Raw genomic sequence first — 21,900 nt, forward strand, 5'->3', positions numbered from 1 at the left:
TCTCGAATCGCGGACGTCCGGCGGCGCATCCAATGGGAAGGCGGCGCCTGGCCACGCCCACCGCGCGCGCCCCTCGGCGGTGGGCTTTTAAAGGCCGGCCCGGCGGCGCGGGGGCTCCCCGGACCTGCGCCGCCGCCGCCGCCGAGCCCGCCTGCCGCCGCCATGCTCTCCGTCCGCGTCCCGCTCGCCACCATCGCGGACCCCCAGCAGCAGCAGCAGCAGCTCCAGCTCTCGCCCCTCAAGGGGCTCAGCCTGGCGGACAAGGAGAACACGGTGAGCGCGCGCGCGGGCCCGGGGGCGGGGACCTGAGGGCTGGGGCTGCCCCTCACCGCGCGTCTCCCCGCAGCCCCCGGCCCTCAGCGGCACCCGCGTGCTGGCCAGCAAGACCGCCCGGAGGATCTTCCAGGAGCCCGCCGAGCCGGTGAGTGGCGGGGCGGCCGGCGGGGAAGCGGCCTGTGCGGGCGGGGCGCTGCCGGCAGGGGGCGCCCGCCGCCTGTTGGCGCCAAAGCCTCATTGTCTCCCCTGCGTTTCTAACCCAGCCACTCCCCGGCCCGCGCTCCTTTCCCGCCAAGGCATTCCCTCCCGCTCCTGTCTGCCCTTCCTCACACTTGCGCACACTCCCCCCTTTCCCCTCTTGCACCCCGGTTGTGTTCTCTGTACCATGCCGTGTGTGACAGCCGACACTTGACACGCCGAACCACACGGGATTGCCGGTAACTGAACGCGCTGGGCCGCAAAAAGTGGCGATTTCATGTGGTTCGCCCTACCAGAGACATTTCATTACTTTCTCACCCCCACAGAAAACTAAGGTACTTGCCCCCAGCGCGGAGGAGGAACCACTGCTGAGAGAAAACCCCCGTCGCTTTGTCATCTTCCCTATCGAGTACCATGATATTTGGCAGATGTATAAGAAAGCGGAGGCTTCCTTTTGGACAGCCGAAGAGGTAACCCGAGGCAGGAGCTGGGGCCCTACAAGGTTAAGTGTAGTAAGCGTTGCCCCCAGAGGAAGCCCCCTGCAGGAGTGGATGCAACTTGCTTGAAATATACTTAACTCTTCCTCTTGCCCCTCTTGGGGATGGTTGCCCACTGAGGATGTGAGACGTTCTAAGTGGCAAAGGGAGCTGAGCATGGGAGGGATGTTCCCGATCAAGTGGTGTCAGGACACTTAACAGAAGAAGGTCTAAGGGTTAGGTATGTGTGTGTACGGCCCCACATGCTTACCGTCCCTTGTGAACCTCTTAAACCTCAGGTGGATCTTTCCAAGGACATTCAGCACTGGGAATCCCTGAAGCCTGAGGAGAGATATTTTATATCCCATGTTCTGGCTTTCTTTGCAGCGAGCGATGGCATAGTAAATGAAAACTTGGTGAGTTTCCAAAAAAACATCTGCTTTCGTTCGCTTCCAGATTAAAGAAACGGGCCAAGTCATTCCAGAAAAAAACTAATCCTCTTTCCTCATCTTTTTAAGTTCTGTATTTGTAAGCTGGTAGTTCTATTACATGGTGTTTCCTGTTTTATAATCTACTTTGCAGTTGTTTCTTCTTTAGGGTTAGTCATTGTCCCCCCTCCGGGCTCAAGAAGCTTAAAGACAATGTCAAGTGGTAGGAATAGGTTTACTCCTTATGACTATGACATTGTTTCTTTTTTGTGGCTTTGCTTTTTTAAAAAAATTTGATTCCATATATGTCTTATTGTGAGTGGTTCCTTCCTGCAGTGGACTAGGAAGAAATGAAGAATGTTTGCATAATCCCTATAAAATAGACCTTATCTGTTTCCTGATCTGTAAATTGAGGTAAAATTTTGGCATAAAATGTCCAGCTTTACCCCAGAATAGTGAAAACGTATTGTTTCTAAAAATAGAAACAAACCTTATAATACTGCAAAGGGAGTGTGATGTATCCAGGATCCTGAGTGGATGTTCCTGGAGCTGAATTGTGATGTGTTTTACCACTAGGTGGAGCGGTTTAGCCAAGAAGTTCAGATTACGGAAGCCCGCTGTTTCTATGGCTTCCAAATTGCCATGGAAAACATCCACTCTGAGATGTATAGTCTCCTCATTGACACTTATATTAAAGATTCCAAAGAAAGGTGAGTATTTGGGTGGTCTGCCAACGTGTTCAGGATTCACTAATTGTTAAAATATTTCAACTTTTCGCGGTTACATAGGGGTAGAAGGATTCCAAGTGACTAGGCAGGCAGACAAGGCAGTTTCTACTGCCCCTCGTCCTGTGTGCTCTGAGGAAGAGGCCTAAACTCACTTTATTAGCCAGTCACTTAAAAACAAGTCATGAGGGACACCTGGATGGGTCAGTTGTTGAGCGTCTGCCATCAGCTCAGGACATGATCTGAGGTTTCCGGGATCGGGTCCTGTATTGGGCTCCCTGCATGGAGCCTGTTTCTCCCTCTGCCTGTGTTCTGCTGCATCTCTCTCTGTGTCTCCCATGAATAAATAAATAAAATCTTTTTTTTTTTTTTTAATAAAATCTTAAAAAAAAAAAGTCATGAGGTTACTCCATTTTTAGAGATGGGAGTATACTGTTGGTCATTGAATCCAGTGTCTTTCTTCCAAAACAAAACACATCCATAGAGGCTGTACGATGAAGGAAATCCTAGGTCTGACAGTTTTTACTCATGTGCAAATCTGTTAACCTCAAACGAGAAGCTGGGGCAAAGTGGAGGGGAATAGAGGACACATCCAAATAGAACGTTACTTTTCCTCTTAAAGACCTTGTAATGTGGTACAGAAAATAAGTTTAAGAGAGAGATTCTAGAGTGAAGCAAAGGCAGCAGTTTACTGATAGATGAGTTTAGGCACAGGACTGTGTGAGGAGATGGGTTTGCATTATGGGATCACAGAGGAGAAATCAAGGTAGCTTGAGGCCAGTTTTACATTTTCCAGATTGGAGAGGAGGAGAAAGTTAGAAATGGCCGTGTGAGTGGTCTAGATACCAAGGTCAACTTCAGGATGAGAGTCCTGCGTGGTACAGAAGTGATAGAGCTGTAAAGTAGGCTCTTGTGGCTTATCTGGAATAATGTGAAGGGGAAAAATGAGTGGTGGCTTGGAAGGGCTGGCAGGCTTCGGGAGACAAGTTTATAGACCGAAATGAGGAAGGATAAACGTAGGCCTGACTGAGATAAATAAACAGAATGGGCAGTAGGATCAGGAGGGTCTGGTGGTTCAAAAGCTAGGGAGAGGCAGACCCTGGTCTCAGGATGTCGACATGGAAAGAGAATGAAGAGAGCAATGTGGTTGCTCTAATGACCTTGGGTTCAGAAGACAAGGTCACCTGATAAAGGGACAGGCTGGGGAATCTAGACTCCCAAGCTGGGCACAGAAGGCGGAAGAGGATAATAAGGAAGAACTAGGCAAGTCGGGGGGACAGTTGATTTACTTTCCTGATCTGGGATCATCAGTGTAAGTATAGACTTATAAGTAGGAAGCAAGCTCAGATTATTCGGTTTATTGGCTTTAATTATTTTATTATATCCATATGGCATTTGGGGCCTATATAATTAGCCCGATATGATTAGTGAAGATGGTGCTACCTAGGAAGATAATGGTCAGCGTAGCTTAAATAGTCTTAGCAGTTAAGATTTTATGGCTTCTCAAGTTTAAAGATAGGGCCTGTGAACTTTGTCATGACCTGGACTTGATATAATAAAAGCCGATAAATGTTCTTGGTGTAATGGACTAAGACTTTTAAGGTTAGTAGATCTCAGGGCTCCTTGTGAAGTAAAGAATACCTATTTTGGTATTAACAGGAGCCAAATGAATGTTGGGATTTTAAAAAGAACACTTGGTGGGGGGTGGGAAGCAAAAAAGGTAATGAGAAAACATTTCAGTTTTGAGTCTCAATTTCGCCTTGGTCCCAGTGTTCTCTACATGTTTGTGGTAGGAAGTCTTTGCTGTAATTGCTGATATTCTGGGTGTCTCCTAGGGAATTTCTCTTCAACGCCATTGAGACGATGCCTTGTGTAAAGAAGAAGGCAGATTGGGCCTTGCGTTGGATTGGGGACAAAGAAGCTACCTATGGTAAGGCCACTTGGCCCCACGGATGCCTGAGTTTCATCCTCTAAGTGACATCATGGTTTGTTGGCCCTTCCTGTGCACATGTACGGTTGCTCACCGGAACCATGTCGGTGTTAACTCTTCACAGGAGAACGGGTTGTGGCCTTTGCTGCCGTGGAAGGAATCTTCTTTTCGGGTTCTTTTGCGTCAATATTCTGGCTCAAGAAACGGGGCCTGATGCCTGGCCTCACGTTTTCCAATGAACTTATTAGCAGAGATGAGGTGAGTCTAATTCAGGCTAATGTGCACCCCAAACATCTACAACTCTTTGGTTCACTGAAGGGAACTCGATAAAATGTTGCCTCATGTCCACATTGAACATGAATTCAGCCATATCTGGGCTTGGTAGAACATGAAATATATTGAAAGTACTTGTATTCTCAATACTCGTCCAGTCTCCTGTATGAGCCTACTGTGCTCCAAAGTTGGTCGATAAGCATCCTAAAGGAAGTGAGAATCCTTCTGGTCCAGTGTCCTGTCTTTGACTGCACTTGGATTAAGCTGGAGGGAAAGGCGAAGATGTCTAGATGCTCTCATTTGATTCTAGTTGGCAAAGCCAGAGCCACAGACCCTGTCATGCTTGGAGCCCAGTGACCAATAAGTTGATCTTGCTTTGTAAGTTCTTCCTTCTGATCTAGGAACATCAGGGTTACTTGGCACTAAGACTTGTAGACTCCATTCACTGGCAGTTGCATCACTGATTTCCTGACCATTAGGTTGTAAATCTCAAAACCAGCCAAGTCAATCTCAAAGCAGCCTAGTCACTGCTGGGAATAGTGGCAAAATGAGAGCTCACGGATGTAGAAAAAAATGCTTTGAGCTGAAGTCCTACCCTGTCCTGTGCTCCTGTATGGGGCAGCAGGGAACAGACTTGGCCTGCTGTCATTGCCCTGGGTAGCAGTGTTGAGGGCCTTGGGATAAGGCTGAACCTGCCGTGACCTACACAGAGCAGATGGCAGTTGAAATCCTTTTCCCTTTGACAGTTTTAAGTGCTTTTAGTATGTTCGCATGAGACATATGAGGAGAATGCAGAAAAGGGTAAAGCCATTTCCTGTTTCACGTTAACGATAGACGTCTGGTTTTATAGTGATCTTAAACCTTTTCTTCTAGGGTTTACACTGTGACTTTGCCTGCCTGATGTTCAAACACCTGGTCCACAAACCTTCAGAGCAGAGGGTGAAGGAAATAATTATCAATGCCGTTAGGATAGAACAGGTGGGTGATACAGGAGGGTCTCTTGTGCTCACCAGAAGAGGTCTTTATGCTTCTGTTCTATTGAGAAGCTGCGTTTCGATCCCTAGGAGTTCCTCACGGAGGCTTTGCCAGTGAAGCTCATTGGGATGAATTGCACGTTAATGAAGCAGTATATTGAATTCGTGGCAGACCGACTTATGCTGGAGCTCGGTTTTAGCAAGGTACAGTATTGTTTATAGCCTTCTGGTTCTCCTGAAACTGCTGTTCTGTATTTAAATTTTCCTGTGAACCTTTTCAGGTTTTCAGAGTAGAAAATCCATTTGACTTTATGGAGAATATTTCACTGGAAGGGAAGACTAACTTCTTTGAGAAGAGAGTAGGCGAGTATCAGAGGATGGGAGTGATGTCAAGTCCAACAGAGAATTCGTTTACCTTGGATGCTGACTTCTAAGTGAATGAAGATGTGCTCTTTGCTGATTTTTTTTTTTCCCTTTCTCATCAAAAAAAAAAAAAATCAGCTACTTGAAGTGTATCAAACCAGCTACACCATGAATCATCCATAACGTTCATTAATAGTATTGTTAAAACTGTGTAGCTACCTCATAAGCAAGCCTGTTGATCAGTTAATGCTAGTCGTCTCACCCAGAAAGAAGCATAGACAAAAAGCTACTCGGATTCTTAATGAAAGATATTGGCCGTGTTTGGCTTTTGCGGGCAGGCTGGCTGTCCACTGACTTCACAGTGGCTCTTGGTGGCAGTCAGGTCTCAAAAGTGTGGGGACTCAAGTGAGTCTGATCTAGCACGATTAATTAGTTAGTCTAAGGCCCTCGGGCGGTGTCAGCCTCTGTGCTTCAAAGCAGATTTTTAAGTTTACGTACCGATTTTTATATAAAACTGGCACTTTACACACAAATAAACATAGTTTGTACTGTTGAAATAAAGGCTTGATTTAACTTAATCTGGTTTCTAGCCCAAATGCAGAGCATTCTATTGACCACTAATGGGAGCCAGTTTGCAATTTACTAGGTAACCAAAAAGTCCATCAAACCTGTGTGAATCAAGCATGTTATTTCTGTTTATTTTCTATAATGAATTGATGTTCTCTTTAATCAACTTTAAAGTCAATCCTTCATATACCTAGGTATTAGCCACTTGGTGCCATGAAGAAACGCAGGTTGTGTTTTATATTTTGGAGGCCAGGTCAAGTATTGTGGATAAGAGGGGAAAGGAGGTTCCAATTAAATCATTAGAGCTTGAAGTGTGATGTAGGCTGACTGCTGGTCGCCTGGGGGTGTGCGAGGATCAGCATCCTTTTATTTCTCAAACCACATTTTCCCCCACCTTGAGTTCTTATAGAAAGAAGATCCTTAGATCCTTAGCTGTAGGGTCTGAGATAATATTGTAAATTGATTTTGAAATCAATCCTTGCACGAATTGACCCGCTTAGGATCTTGCTCCAATTAAGTGGCACAACCAGAACTGAAATTGGCTCCCCGGAAAGTTGAGCATTTTCTCTGATTTGGTCTAATTTGTAAGTAGGTAATGTTGACCTAATCCATTTGTGTCTACTACATGTTTTTTCAATTAGATATTTCTTCTGTTTTTTTGTTCTTTTATATCTGGTTCATATTTTGAAATAATTGCTCAGTTAGTGCAGTTCATGATTGGAGCAGATAGTCTTCAGGGCACTTACTTCCAGCTTTTGCCTCAATCTGAGCATTACCTTGTTGGATTCCTGACCTGCAGTAGAAAACTAGAGTTGCATGAGCTATATTAATACAGGTTCTGTTCACACAGTAATTTTAGAAAGAAGTATAAAATAATATACTTAATAGGATTAGTTTGAATCAACCTGTCTTTGTGTTACCCCTGCTTTCTCCCTCCCCATCAAAAAAAAAAAAAAAGAAAAAAAAACAAAAAACCCAGCCAGGAGGTTACGAGAAGGTGGTGGATGATACGCACTGATCCTTTGGCCACATTTGTTAACCTGTCTTTTTGTGTTGGGTGATCACTGACCTGTTTTTTTGTCAGTTTTCTTCATTTATTGTATAAATTGTCAAATAGTCAATTTAAAAATTTCTGTAACGGTGGCTGTCTTTTAAATTATTGTTACCTGAAGTGAATCTAGATAATGTGGTTCTTACCCTTGTGCAACACAAAGGTGAATAAACGTTTTTGCCTCGCGTGTCGGGTGCAGACGGAAGTCGGAAGCAGATTTTCAGATCCTGCCTCCCTTTGGTGCGTAACGTGAGGATTAATTTTTGCCAACTCCGATTCCGTTTCCTAAGCCGTTTAGAGGGAAGCAGGTTTTAGTCAAGCGTTTCAAAGTCTCAAAATTGAATACTGCACTGGGATTAAATGAGCTGTTCTTATGTCCGTTCCTTGATAAATTAATTCGCATTTCAGTTTAGGAAGAAAAATACTTTTCCTGAAGATTTGAGTTTATTTGCTTTTCATCCATTTTGAGGAGGGGACTTCTGATCCCTGTTCTGGCATAAGGTCTATAGGAGAAGGGGTGCCTGAGAGGTGATGGTCAAAAGCATTCCCTATGCTGCCCACGGAGTCTGTAAGTCAGGATAGAGGGGGCTTAAATTCCCAACATCCGTGGGTGAGCTGCTGCTCGGCCTCAGTTTTCCTATCTTGTTACATGATGTGGGTGGGTCTTCCTCGCTTTGCTCTTCCTCACCAAATTGAGCTGCGTGGACTTCTTGGTGGGCTGGGATTAGTCCCTCTGTCTATGAATGGCTTTTCCTGGCCTACCTTCCTAAAGCCTTTCTGAACTCATGACCTTGTCTATCCTGCCACTTGAAATCTGCAGGTATGTGTGTGACCACAGCTGCCCCATCAGGCACTGTTCTGAAGCATAGGAGAGGTGGCAGGGAACCTAGCCAGCCCTCTGCAGCTTAGGTTCCCAAGGAGGAAGCTGAGGTGTGAGTGACTCGGTTAGACCATGAGCCAGGGCAGGGAAGGCATAGCCGAGAACTTGAGGTGGATGGGAGCATTAGGAGAAGCTTGTGTTGGGGGGTGATCTTGTTTCTCTGTGGAGGAGGAGGAGGGAGGTGGGGACTGGTCCTCCAGATTCTCTTCCTGGTCTTCCTGCCAAGGCTCCTGTAGAAGGCACATTCAGGTCCTTACCTGTGTCTTAGCATAAAGGCTCCTAGGATTGGGCCCTGGTGAATGAGAAATTAATTTGAGCTGAGTATTTTGGGGTGGGTGAGGTCTTGGGAGCAGGTGTGTTCTGTGTCTTGGACGAACCTGAGATTGTTGCCTTCATACCCCAAGGGCACTCTAATGTCATTGGATGTGTAAGATCAGGGTGGTGGCAGGCCCAATGGGGTGTTCTGGGCAGCCATGCTCTCAGGATCAACTTAAAACAGCTTCCCTGTGGGCCACCTGTGCCAGCTGCCCACTCTAGAACACACTTCTCATACTTCACCTAGAGGACCTGCATCAGTTAAGTGGTTAGGCCACGGAGTCAGAATTGTCTGCTCGCCGTGGCCTGTGATCTGAGCTGATGACCGGCTTCTTGTGGAGCTGGAACTGGATGGGTATTAAGGCCATCTGGCTAGGTTGCTGACTGGCTGTTTATGTGTGCCATTGAGGATGAAGAGCTCTGCCACCATTGGCCTGGAGATCCTAATAGTGGTTTAATTCTGCATAGCAATATGGTTGCAGCTCCCCGGGGAACTGCTTTGGCTTTTGAGAGAGTAGGATTGTATGGCTTGGCCTGTTGGACCCAGAGAAGGCTGATAGCATACCCCACACCCCATCATCTCTCTCCCCCCGACTCTGCTTCTGTAGAGGAGGCTACCTCCCTGGTGTACTCTGGGCACTTGAGAGTGTGATCCGTGATGGCCCTTGTTCCCTGCAGGGGATCCTCACATCAGGATGTTTTCTGATGAGTGGCTAAACCCACTGTGGATGTAAGGTTCAGGGACCACAGACCCCTTGGCCTGCCTCTAAGTACTGGTGGTTCCAGCAAGAGAGCAAACTGAGGTGACCTGGACACCCACCCCCAGTTTTAAAAACTTGGCCAGTCATCATAAAAGTTAAGTGGGTAATGATTTCCTAAGAAAGGGCAATTTTCTGATGCCGGGAACAGACCGGGACTGGGAAAACAGGCTCATTGCAGCTCTGGGAGGGTAGTTCTTCCTCCCTTAGAGAAATTGGGGGGTGAGGGACCAAACACCTATTGGATCTGGAGGGGAGAGATTGACCTCTATTAGTGGAGGAGCTAGAGCCAGAACCTGCTATCAAGCCAGGACCCCTAGTGAAGTGGGGCTAGGAGATAATCCCATGGGGTAGGGGTAGGGGGGATAAACGTATTCGTTTTCCTGGACTCCAAAGTCACAACCCCAGGCCTGTACCACTCACAAGTTTGTGGTCTAGAAACATATGTCAGCCCAACCTGGGTGCATGTGATTCTCACAGATGGTGTTCATCCTTGCCAATTTTAAAACACAGGAGGAAACCACATGATTGTAGGAACCACAGGTATGAAAATCCAGAAACTGGCACCTGGGTGGCTCAGTTGGTTAAGGGTCCAACTCCTGATTTTGGCTCAGGTCATGATCTCCGGGGTCCTGAGAGCGAGCCCCTGGTTGGGCTCTGTGCTCAATGGAGAGTGCTTGAGAGTCTCTCCCTCTGGCCCTCCTACCCACACCCTCTTTCTAAAAATAAATATTTTTAAAAATCCAGAAACTTAAAATTAAGATGATACATGATGATATAATGGGTTCAGGGGGGAAAAATGAAAACCCAAAGAACAATATTCTAAAGAAATGGGATGATTTTTTAAAAACTTGCTACAGTTTTTGGAATATAGCAAAATTACTGGAATTAAAGGTCTTGGAGTTTAAAAAAAGAAAGATGCTTAGTAAGAGGAGACACAGCTGAGGGTGTATTGATGGGAAGGGACCTGAGGGATTACTGAGAAGTAGATGGGAGGGAGATGTGGATGATGGAAGGGGGGGGCGCATGTTATTTTTAAACAAAGTGTTCCTGAGGGACTGGATAGCTAATATTTAAAGAGATGATGACTGATGATTTTCTAGAAGTGACTCAATCAAAAAGTGCAAGGAATCCCAATGAAAATAAATCCAGGGCAGCCTGGGTGGCTCAGCGGTTTAGCGCTGCCTTCAGGTGTGATCCTGGAGACCCAGGATCATCGAGTCCCATGTCGGGTTCCCTGCGTGGAACCTGCTTCTCCCCCAAAAAAAAAAGAACCTGCTTCTCCCTCTGCCTGTGTCTCTGCCCCTCTGTGTCTCTCATGAATAAATAAAGTCTTAAAAATATCCATATCTAGGCCCATTTATAGTGAATCTGCAGAGTATATGGACAAATGTCATTAAAGTTTACAGGAATGGTAGATCTATAAAGGAGTAATTATTAAGCAAAATTTTCAACAGCACTGCAGTTGAAGCCAAAAGGTTATGGGACCAAATCTTTAAGTGCTGAGAAAATAAACTTATTTGAAAGTAAGAGAGACTTCAGACAAAGTTCATTCATACCCCTTCTTCAAAAGAATGACTAAAGAATACACTTTACAGAGAAAATTGAACCAAAAGAAAGGATGGCAGTGAGTGAAGAAAGGTCAGCGGGTAGTGAATCTAAGTACTGATAAAATCAAGTGGACCCAGAACACTAGACGATATAGCAGGTCCCTGTGCTGTAAATAAGAGCAGGCCAGGGATCCCTGGGTGGCGCAGCGGTTTGGTGCCTGCCTTTGGCCCGGGGCACGATCCTGGAGACCCGGGATTGAATCCCACGTCGGGCTCCCGGTGCATGGAGCCTGCTTCTCCCTCTGCCTGTGTCTCTGCCTCTCTCTCTCTCTCTGTGACTATCATAAATAAATAAAAAATTAAAAAAAAAAAAAAAAGAGCAGGCCAGCAGGCTCAACACCAGATAACGTGAAGTCTACAGTTCTTTTTTTTTTTTTTTAAAGAATTTTATTTTTTTTATTTATTTATGATAGTCACAGAGAGAGAGAGAGAGAGAGGGGCGCAGAGACATAGGCAGAGGGAGAAGCAGGCTCCATGCACCAGGAGCCTGATGTGGGATTCGATCCCGGGTCTCCAGGATCGCGCCCTGGGCCAAAGGCAGGCGCCAAACCGCTGTGCCACCCAGGGATCCCCGAGTCTACAGTTCTTACAAGAACACACCAGAGCGTGTCACTTTCAAAGCGGTGGCAGAGTGAAAAGGTGATCGGTCTAATAGAAAAAAAAAAGGCAAGAGAAGTCAATGGAAAGCTTGGTAGATCAATAAGACCAATTCATGTGAGTAGACCAGTTAAAATCACAGAAACTCAAGATTTGATGAAAAGAACTCTAGCTAGAAGCTGTTTCTGAACGTTACGTAATGCAAAGGGGTGGGAAGGATGAGGGAAAGCCCTGGGCTACCCTGTGTCATAAGAAAAAAAGGACTTTAAGGCAGAAAGGCTTACTGGAGAAAGTCTGATGCGGGGACTCCATCCCAGGACCCCGGGGTCATGCCCTGAGCCCAAGGCAGACACTCAACTGCTGCTGAGCCACCCAGGTGTCCCAAATCTAATCCTCTTTAGTAACTTTTTTTTTTAACTTCTCTAGTTGCATTGTCCCTGTGTTTGCTTTTATGCCAATTTTAGAGAGTCCTCTGAGTTTAGATGCAGTTGGTTGGAAGTTCAGACCTGGAGTCCAGCCTTTACAGACTGTCTTCCTTTGCATTCCTTCCAGACATGAGAAGGTGCCTAGTCCTGTGTCTGGGCAGGAGCACCGGGGTGGGGTTCTGGGGCCCAGTGTGGGTTGGGCAGATGTAACCTACTGGCTGTTCATGAACGGTGCAACCGATACCATTTGGGCAACAGTAACATAGGGCAAGGAGTTGGGGCCTGGATAGTGGTGGGTGGCATGGCTTGCAGAGAGGGTGCATCAGGCCCTCCCAGTTTGGGTGGGCTGAGCCTTGTGGGGTGTAGCCTGACCTGAATGTTTATAGGATCAGGGCCAAGGTTGCATGTGACCCAAAGAAGGCCTTTGTTGTTGTTGTTGTTGTTTTTAGATTTATTTTAGAGCAAGAGTGTGTGAGTGAGAAGAGGGGCAGGAGAGAATCTTCAAGTACACACCCTGCTGAGCCCAGGGCTCAGTCTCACGACCCTGAGATCATGACTTGAGCTGAAACCAAGAGTTGGACCGATGAACCACCCAGGCACCCCAGAAGGCCTTTCATTCCTCACTCTGAATCGGGTGGAGGTGGTGGGAGGAGAGCTGTTGTGTCTCCTGGTGTTGGCTAGATGCTTTCGGACTGAGTAGGGCCTTGGAAAGTCTGGTTTTTCCCTCAGGCCACTGACTGACCTGCCCAGGATCAAGAGCTCCCTGGCCATAGCCCCTGCTGTTCCAGACTCCATGTGATGAGGGCTCTGTTCTTACCCACCAGAGGCTTAGGACTTGCGTTAAGTTTGGGGAGGAGAGGGAGACTGTTTTTACCCTTGGCTTTGGCATTTTGGGTGCTGAGGGGATGGGGCTGCTGTGGCCACCTGGCAGCCAGAAAGGCAGGCCTGTTGAGAGAGGAAACCATACTCAGGAAAGGGGAGCTGGTCTGCGGATCTTCAGAGAAGACGAGGTCTTCGTGACCTTGCTCATTTTCTGAATCCAGCCATGCCTGAATTCCACTCCCCGGACTTTTCACTTAAGTAAGCCAATAAAGTCCTGATAGAATCAGGATGTTTGTGCCGCATGCAGCCAAGTTCTACCCAAACAGAAGCCACAGCTCTGAATTCATGGGATCCACAACCACCCCTCGTGGGTGTGGGGGGGTGGGGTGGAGAGGGGGACATGGATGACAAGGCCCATTTTACAACCGTGTTCAGGAGGCTCAGGGAGGTCATGGGCCTTGCTGAGGACCACAGGTAGAAACATGGCAGCCAACCAGGACTGGAACTTGGGTGTCCTGCCCCCAGCCCTAGGCCTCCACTCCGGACCTGAGGAAGTGGCTTCTACTCAGCAAGGACCGTGTCCTCGCTCCCCTTGTTCTGCGCTGCCTCAACCAGTGTCACGGGGTCCAGGGGGCCTATCTGGGCGGGAGTTTTGCCTGTCATCACAGGCACAGGCTTTGGACCCAGAGAGCCACTCCCAACCTCTGCTCGAGACTCCCAAACGAGGTCGTGCGCCTGTAGAGTCTGCAATGCCCTACGAAGGCTGCCTGTGGAGGGTGACACATCACACAGCTAATTGGAACCTCCGGCTCAGTAACTGAACTTGAAGGTGGAAAACAGGAAGGTTCCAGCTGTTTCCAGAAGGCTTGGGAACTAGCTACCTGTGTGTGGCTTGCAATGTGCCTCTCCTCCACCTGGGGGGGCAGCCTCTCCTGCAGAGGCCAAGGACGGGCACCATCAACGTTTGCCGTGGAAGGTGTGCAAACAGGTGCCTGCCTGGGGCTGCCCCGGCCTCCCTTGGGCCCATCTGAGTTTCAGTTGCTGAGCTAGCTTCACGCTACAGGGGGCCTGTTTGTTGGTGCAAGGACAGCAGCAAAAAAGCCTGGCTTTAGAAATTGTCACTCTGAGGGGCGCTGGCTGACTTAGTTGATAGAGCCTGTGACTCATGATCTCAGGGTTGTGGGTTTGAGCCCCACGTTGGGTGTAGATTCCTTTAAAAAATAAAATCTTAAAAAAAAAATTACATTGTGAGAGTCAGGTGACTAATGCCTAGCAAATATTTTCTTTTCTTTTTTTTTTTTTTATTTATGAGTCATAGAGAGAGAGAGAGAGAGAGAGGCAGAGACATAGGCAGAGGGAGAAGCAGGCTCCATGCACCGGGAGCCTGACGTGGGATTCGATCCCGGGTCTCCAGGATCACGCCCTGGGCCAAAGGGAGGCGCTAAACCGCTGCGCCACCCAGGGATCCCCTAGCAAATATTTTCAAGCAGCTTTGTTGAGATATAATTACAGGCCATCCAATTCACCCATTCAAAGTGCAAATTTCACTGGCTTTTATATATTCAGAGTTGTGTAACCACCATCACAGTTGACTTTAGAACATTTTCCTATCTTCGGAAAGAGACCCTGCACCCATTGGCAGCCCCTCCCCACTCCCCCTTCCCCTCCCAGCCCCTGGCAAACCCCTGCCCAGAAGATCTGTCTCCGTAGGTTTGATTTGGCATGTTTCTGAAATGCTCAATAAATGCAAGTTACGAATGGAAGAGGTGCTGGATTTTATTTCTGAGAGATGATTTAGAATGTTAGAGCCAACAAAGAGGTGATGTGTCTACTTTGCAGGGAGAGACTTGATTAATGTTTCAGAAAGCTCTTCTTTTCTCTTGCATATTAGACAAAAAATTTGCATTAAAAAAAGACTCATGACATTGCCTGGAAGTGGTCTGTGGCAGCAGAGCTGGAGAGCCTGTGAGCCGGCTGGTTGAGCTTCGTTTCTTCATCCCTGGATCATCAAACGTTAACATAGCGTCTTTCCTCCCTCTGTGCCTGGCTCTGTGCTGTGGTGGGGGTGGGGGGGTAGGGACTTGGAGGGGGGGGACAGACCAAAGGGTGGGGCCCCCAAAACTAGGCCCAGGGCCCAATCTGGTCCACTGCCTGTTTTTGTACAGATTCTGAGCTAAGAATTTATAAGGTTTGTCAAAAGAATACTTTGTATTCTTAAATGACACAGTCCACATTTCAGCACTCACGGATGGCTCCCCAGGGGCAGAGGCACACTCACGTGTGTACCGTCCACTAGCTGCTTTCACGCTGCCACGGCAGAGTGGACCGGCCATATTTAGGTAGAGCTAAAATATTTTTTGTTTGGACCTTTCCAGAAGGCATTTGGTGACTTCTCAGTGGGACGTGACCTTGCTCTTGAGGGTCCACAGTCAAGTTGGGAAAAGGGAAAGTGGGAGATGGTCAGTGATAAAACCGGGGAGCACGAGCAGTAGGGCAAATTACTAAATTTTTAGGAATTTTGTGAGTGTGTTAGCTTGCTGGGACTGCCATAAGGAAATATGGACTGGGCGGCTTGAACAACAGAAATTTATTTCTTTACACTTTTGGAGGCTGGAAATCCAAGACCAAGTTGTCGGCAGGGTTGGTTTCTCCCTGAGGCCTCACTCCTTGGCTCGCAGACGGGCCGTATCCTCTGTGTCCTCACACGGTCGCTCCTCCATCTTTCCATACTAATCTCATCCTACAAGGACACTAGTCAGACTGGATCAGGACCCACCCTTATGATTTTATTTAACTTTAATTTAATTACCCCTTTTAAACACCTTATCTCCAAAACCAGTCACACTGAGGCATTGGGGGTTGGGACTTTAGCACATGACTCTTAGGGAGACACAATTCAGCTTGTAACACTGAGCTAGTTGTTAGATACAGTCATTAGAAAGTAAGTTATGCAAGCTCAAAGTTAGATAAATTATATTAAAGGAAAAATAGCGGAAATACTCAAACCCTGTCTTACCACTTGTTACTGTCATCTGTGCTCCTGAGGCTGTCTTGCACCTGTTGCGTCTCTACCATAGAAATAACTGTATAACGGTGTATTGCTGAGCATTTGGTAGCCCAGAATTGGCTTTGGTGTGAGTGTTTACACCATGGGAATTAGTAAATGCTACAATTCAGGATCCCTTTCTGGAGAGCTGGCGGTGAAACATTTACTACACAGCACTGCTGCGGGGCCCTAAGGGCTGAGGTGGTCAGCCTGGGTGCCATGCAGTACAGAGGAGGATCCAGGCTTTGGGGAGGCAGGAAGGTTTTCATAGACGAGAGGATGCCAAGGGGTACCATGGAGGGGGAGGAGGGGTGACCTGGGTTTGCAAAGCCCTGAGGCAAGAGAGAGCACCCTGTATCTGGGGATGGCGGCCTATGGTCCCAGTAGAGCAGGAGTCCCCTGATGGGAATCCAAGACACTGGTGATGGGTGCTTGAGCAGGACCTTGGGGAGCCACTGAAAGGCTAGGAGCTGGGCGCAGCGGGGAGGGACAGGTGAGGAGTAGACTAGTAGCTGTCAGTGGGTTTGCATTTGTGCCTGTGCACAGAGTGTGCAAGCAAGGCCCCGTGACTTGCTCTCTCTGTGCCCTCTGCAGGTGGAAGGCTCTCCACCGGTGATGCTCGCTGAATGGCTGCATCCTCCCATTCATTTTGAAATCTTTAAAAGGGGACTCGGCTTTCGTCTCCAGTTAGAGTTCGAGCTGGAAATAATCTGAATGCTGAGCAGAAGGAGAACAGGTGAACGAGTTAGGGAGTATCTCTACCGGGGAGTGCGAAACCGGTCACTATGGGCGGTAAATAAATGAAGGCCATGCAGCCACACGGAGAGCAGCTCACAGAAGAGGGGTGGATGAAAATAGCAGCACATAAATTATACGTGTACCGTGGTTACGATGGCATAAAAATCTGGGTACATACGGGTAAAGACAGGAGGTATCGCAAATGGAGAAAGGAAAACAGGGAGGTGGGAGTGACAGCAGTTTTTCTCTCTGTTCTGTTTTCCTGTTTTAATTTTCCTGTAATAAATATTGAAGAGCGGTTGTGGCAACTAAGGCGGTACGTCCCCAGGCAGATGGCTGGTGCCCGCCCCCCACCACCACCCCAGAGCCTGGAGGGCTGGGCCCGCCCCGGAGCTGTCACTGGAAGTGCCCTGCAGTGTGCGGGCTGAATCACGCAGACGTCATGGCCACTCGCAGGGCCTGCTGGTGACTCACGCGTGCGCCCACTTCTCTGCGGTTGCCTCTGGTTGGAGCTCAGGGAACCCGGAGCCAGTTCTCGGGGGGCCAGCTCTGAAGCCCCCCCTTCAAGTCAGAAAGCCTTGGGCCCTGGAGCCCAGCGCACCCAGCTACGTCCCCGCCCTGCTGCTCAGGAGACTTTCTCAAGGGCCCAGGGCTGAAGTCTGCGGGTGGCAGAGCCAGGACCTCCGGTGGAGAGTTAGGCTGTGCTGGGATGACGTCCCTTCTGTTGAGGTGGCCGCCCCGGGGAGGCTGTCAACCCGGGGGCAGGACCATCTCCTCCTTTTGCATCCTGGTTCCCGCCACAGAGGCCTCAGCTCTCAGCATAGGTGGTGGCTGCTTGTGTCTGGGAGCCTGGTGTCCGAGGCCTGGTCTTGGAGTCGAGAGAGCAGGCGATGAAGGGTCCTATGTCCCAAGGTCCCAGAGATTGGGTGAAGAGAAGGGTGGAATTGGGTCTAGGGAGGAGGGAGGGGGTTGAGAGCAGGTCCCGACCTGTTCTTGTTGGGAAGGAAAGAGGGGAGGGGTGGGTGAGAGGACTGCTGTTCCAGGGCCAGAAAGTAGCGCACACAAGACACAAAACAATTGGGAGGAGGGGTGAGGCATGGGGTGGAGAGGCCGTTAACTCACCTGTGTTGACTGAGAGCCCTACTATGTGTCTGCTCTGCTCAGATGCCAGGGAGACAACGAAACACAAAGCAGGTGAAGCGCAGGCCCTTGTGGAGATTGTGCAGCCCCGGGGACCTAGGAAACCAGCCAACTAACTGATGTGCGGTAAGTCGGGGGAAGGAAATGGAAGTAGGGAGGAGGCGGCGACAGGCAAAGGGGTCATGCTCTTTCATGTGGGTAGTGGAGGAAGAGCTCCGAGGAACTGGAGGAGGAAGTGGGGGACAAACCGCATGGTTAGCAGAGGAAAGCTTGTTTTTTGGCATTGGCATTGCTAGTGCAAAAGCCCTGCGGCAGGGATGCTTTTGTTTTTTGTGTGGCCAGAGCAGAGATGGGGGTGGGGGTGGCAGTGTGTGTGTGTACAGTGGGTCTGGTGGGGCCTTGTAGGCCTCGGTAAAGAGTTTGGATTTCATTCTGAGTGGAATGAGAAGCGTGGGAGGTTTGGGATCAGTCTTAACCTTTTCAAAGCACACTCTTGTTTCCATAGGTCGAGTGTCAGTGGGCGTGCCCCAGGGGAAGCAGGAGCCTTGCTCCGAGCCTGTCGCAGCTGTCCAGGTCAGAGGTGCTGGAGACTTGCAGGGGTGGTGAGGGGCGGTAGTGGAGGTGGCAGGCAGGCCGAGTTCTGGGTTGGAAAGACAGCCAGAGGGATCAGATCAGGGGTTGCCTGCGTGTAACAGGAGTCAGAGGCTCCAGGGTCCTGGAAGGGTGAACTCAGTTTGGGGCCAAGCGGTTTTATCTGGAGGAGAGGACGCAGGCGATGGGCGGGTAGGGTCGGCATTCACACCAGTCAGCCAGTACTGCCACAACCAGGCAGGGGTGCAGGGCACAGGTGCTGGGCGCTTGGACCCCACATCTGGGCTTCTCTATCCCTCCTGTGATACATCCTTGGAGGGGACGGACACCCTTTCCCATCCTGTTCCGTCTCTGCAGCTACTACCACCTACCCACGTCCCCTCATGCTTTAGCTCTGCTTCCTCCCCGTCTCACCACTACCCTGCGTTCTGGTCCCGAGAGGCTGAGACCTTTGCTATGAGGCACTGTCGTGGGCTCTTCTAAGGCCTTTTCATATACTGACTCATTCACTCCTCACAAAGTCCGTTCACGATTGAGGGACCAAAGGCACAGAGAGGCTGAGTGCTTGCTCAGGGTCACACAGCCAGTTAAGGGGAGGAACTGGTACTTGAGCCTGGCAGCAGGGCAGGCTGGTTCCAGAGTCGCTCTGAACCTTTATGTCCATCGTGCCGCCCCCTTGTGGCCGTGGCCACCCTGCAGCTCCCCGCCCCCCCCCCCCACCCCCCGCCCCGTCCCCATGATCCTGTACCTACCCCTCCAATGGCCCCTTTTCAGTCTTCGCCTTCTGCTGTACGTACTCCGCCCTCCTCTGCACCTGCAGGGTTTTCTCCTGGGGCCTCTTCACCCGTCTGTGGAGCTCAACGTGGGTTTTGAGTTCCAGACCGAACATTCAACCGACATCTCCGCTTGGGCGCCCTGCCGACACTGCCCCAAATGCACCCCAAATATGCTGGCCGTCTGTCTGGCAAATGGCACTCTGGCCCCTAGGAGCTGGGGAGCAGATCCAGGTGTGGGCTGTGCTATTTCCTGTATGGTCAGGAGGGGGAGCCTCGCACCCTCCCTTCTGCACCCCCCCTCCCCCGCCCAGTACCACCTGCTGATCCACTCCCAGTTGCCCTCTAGTGCAACGACTGGAGCACTGGAGATCCCCAAGGCCACCTCGCCTGGGGTACGGCCACACTCCAGTCAGGCAGTCAGGCTGCCTGCTCCCGCTCTGTCTTCCCCTGGTCTGTTATCCACACAGCGCCTAGAATGATCTTGCAGAGAGCATATTGGGTGCTAAAGCCCTCAGGGCGCCCCTGCTCCTCAAGGTGAAGGCCTCATCCTGCACTAGCCCAGGTGCCTCGCTGGCTTCACCTTGCCAGCCGTGCCCGGACCCTCCCTGAGCCTCGGGGCCCCAGATACACTGCTTCTGCGACTCCCGCCCCCTGCCTGGACCTGGCTACCTGTCCAAGTTCTGTGCCATCTGGGCTCAGCCTGGGCACCTCCCCAGATGTGCCCCCATGGCCCGCGGTGTACCTGCCCTGAGAGTCTGCTGTGTAGAATGCACCTGTCTGCCACTTTGCTGACCCTCCTCCCACCCTGCAGGTTGTGAGTCCCCCGAGGCCAGGGACGGGGTCTACTGTCCCCACAGTATCTTCAGACAGCCTCCGACACGGGCACAGCACTCTGGATTCTCTCAAATAAATGTTTACTGAGTGAATGAGTGAATGTGGGAGCCAGTGGGTAACTGACCTGGGGGAGGCTGCTGTCCCCGCCACGGCAGCAGGAGGGTCACAGCAGTGGGGACTGAAAGAGGTAATGTGGGTGCCTGGGTGGCCCGGTCAGTGGAGCATCTGCCTTTGGCTCAGGTCATGATCCTGGGGGTCCTGGGATCGAGCCCCACGTCAGGCTCTGTGCTCAGCGGAAGTCTGCTTGTCCCTCTCCCTCTGCCCCTCCTCCCGCTTGTGCGCTCCTTTTCTCTCTCTCTCTCTCTCTCTCTCTCTCTCTCTCTCAAATACATAAAATCTTAAAAAACAAAACAAAACAAAACCAGAGAGCGAAATGATGCTTTGGAGCCTCTGGCCCCTGAGGGGATAGTTGGTACGTGGGGCTCACCGCCAGCTCCTCATCCTCTCCCCTGTCCATCTGGCTAACCTGCGAGTGGCCGCGGTGCTAACTGACCATTCTGTCTGTCCTGCCGCTGCCACCCCCTCACAGGGCCTTCTGGAGACAGTCCCGTACTCCAGATGCTCAGGCCTTCCGGGCCCGGAGCCCGACCCAAAGGTGGAATCCTTGGAGCATACTTGTCCCTGGCTCGGGCCGGGCTGTGCTCCCTTCTGAGGACTCAGAGAAGCCAGAGTTGACAGCCGGCGCCCCAGGCACCTCATTGGGTGCTCCCCAGGTCAGAGGCGAGGTCTTGCATCTACTCGCTAATGCACGATTTATTTCTTTTGCAAGTTTCTCTGGGACCTGTGCTTGTCCAGATGTTTGCATGATGTGGCGGGAAATGAGGTTTATGGAGCTGCTGGCAGAGTACCATTTGGTATCCCTGCGGTTCTAGAGATTTGGGGGGCCTTGGAGCTCGGGCTCCAGCTGCATGCGGCTGCCTGCGTCCTTGCAGCATTTAGCTTCTGAGCCCGGCAGCTTCCTCGGCCCCAAACACGTGAGCGACCTCATGACTCTGCCCCTCCAGTGATCCCCGACAAACTGTTCAGCGCGTAGGTGGAATTCCTATTTTTAATAGCCAAGTTGTTGAGAAATTGTGGGGCTTCTACTTCCTTTGGAACAGAAGGCTTCCAGAAATATTTATACCTTTGCTTCTATAGAATCTAGGAAATCATCCCAGCCCAGAGGAGGTCAGCAGGTGGTGTGGGATCACCTAGGAGACGGCCCAGTGACATCACCATGCTCACCCAGTTGGGCTGGCCAGTCCTCTCAGTCGGCTGGCCCTGCTCTCTATTGGGGAGGGGGAGTTGGTAAGGGTTGGTGGGACCAGGTCTTGGGGGCTGCCAGTGTCACGCTGAGGGATCTGAACCCTGTCCCTGAGCCCTCAGTGAGTTTTAGTGGAGGACTAACAGATCGGATGTGCATTTCCGAGAGGTCAGAGGCAGTGGATTAGAGCTGCGTCCTGTCAAGGCTTTCATTTTGCAAGAGACCTGTGTACAGTGCCAGGACGCAATCCCTCTAACCCTGTGCAGTGCATTCCAGCATTTTCTGTTCTGTTCTGTTTCATTTGTTTCTCTAAAAATGCTGTTTGCAACCCTCTGCACTGATTTCCCATCTCCCTGAATGTTTTTTGATCTGAAGTTGGAAAAGCAGCACTGGATTGGAGAGAGGAAGCCCGGGCAGAGGCTGCTGTCACTGTCCAGGTGGGATGGGAGTGCCAGGCCTGGGGCAGATGGGGGTGGGGTGGGGCGGGGGGGCTTCCATCGGGGCAGGCCTTGGGCCCCCAGGGCTATGCGCTGCACCTTGGATCTGCGGGCTCCGTGTACCCCCTTCAGGAGACTTGGGGCGGCCCCTGAAGCCACAAGGGGGGCCCGTGATTGTGTCGAGGTGGGGATCCAGAAGCTGTGCCTTCATAACTCAGACATGCTGCGTGGTGTCTGAAAGTCATTTCATTAAATGTCACGTGGAATCAAAATAGAAATCACATCTTTGGGACAAAGCCCATTGAGCCAGGAGCCAGGCATGCTGAATTGGACCCAGAATAGTCTCATGGAAGCTGGGACTGTGGAT

General features: G+C 50.1%; 1 protein-coding gene across 4 annotated transcripts; it reads left to right on the top strand.

Moving 5' to 3' along the window:
• The first annotated feature begins 114 nt into the window (after positions 1-114).
• On the top strand, positions 115-19,891 carry RRM2 (ribonucleotide reductase regulatory subunit M2). Of its 4 annotated transcripts, XR_005372067.1 has the most exons (14): positions 115-273; positions 347-421; positions 801-944; positions 1,250-1,366; positions 1,955-2,088; positions 3,939-4,033; positions 4,158-4,291; positions 5,180-5,284; positions 5,371-5,484; positions 16,309-16,450; positions 17,617-17,718; positions 18,098-18,165; positions 19,004-19,190; positions 19,771-19,891. XR_005372067.1 is itself a non-coding variant. In XM_038560765.1 (10 exons), exons 1-10 carry the CDS (start codon positions 163-165, stop codon positions 5,712-5,714), a joined length of 1,182 nt encoding a protein of 393 aa, XP_038416693.1. In that variant the 5' UTR covers positions 115-162; the 3' UTR covers positions 5,715-7,466. The 4 variants fall into 4 exon arrangements, 1 of the variants encoding a protein (XP_038416693.1); XR_005372068.1 differs by having other exon boundaries at positions 18,958-19,885; XR_005372066.1 differs by having other exon boundaries at positions 19,004-19,885.
• Positions 19,892-21,900: the final 2,009 nt, after the last annotated feature.

Source organism: Canis lupus, chromosome 17 (genome assembly GCF_011100685.1).
Source record: "Canis lupus familiaris isolate Mischka breed German Shepherd chromosome 17, alternate assembly UU_Cfam_GSD_1.0, whole genome shotgun sequence".
NCBI classification, from domain to species: domain Eukaryota; kingdom Metazoa; phylum Chordata; class Mammalia; order Carnivora; family Canidae; genus Canis; species Canis lupus.

What these genes read in the sequence shown, in the direction of transcription:
- RRM2 (XM_038560765.1), top strand. Translation starts at nt 163, where the DNA reads ATGCTCTCCGTCCGCGTCCCGCTCGCCACCATCGCGGACCCCCAGCAG. An exon ending in CCTTTTGGACAGCCGAAGAG is followed by an intron (nt 945 to 1,249) that starts GTAACCCGAGGC and finishes CTTAAACCTCAG; the next exon opens with GTGGATCTTTCCAAGGACAT. An exon ending in ATTAAAGATTCCAAAGAAAG is followed by an intron (nt 2,089 to 3,938) that starts GTGAGTATTTGG and finishes GGTGTCTCCTAG; the next exon opens with GGAATTTCTCTTCAACGCCA.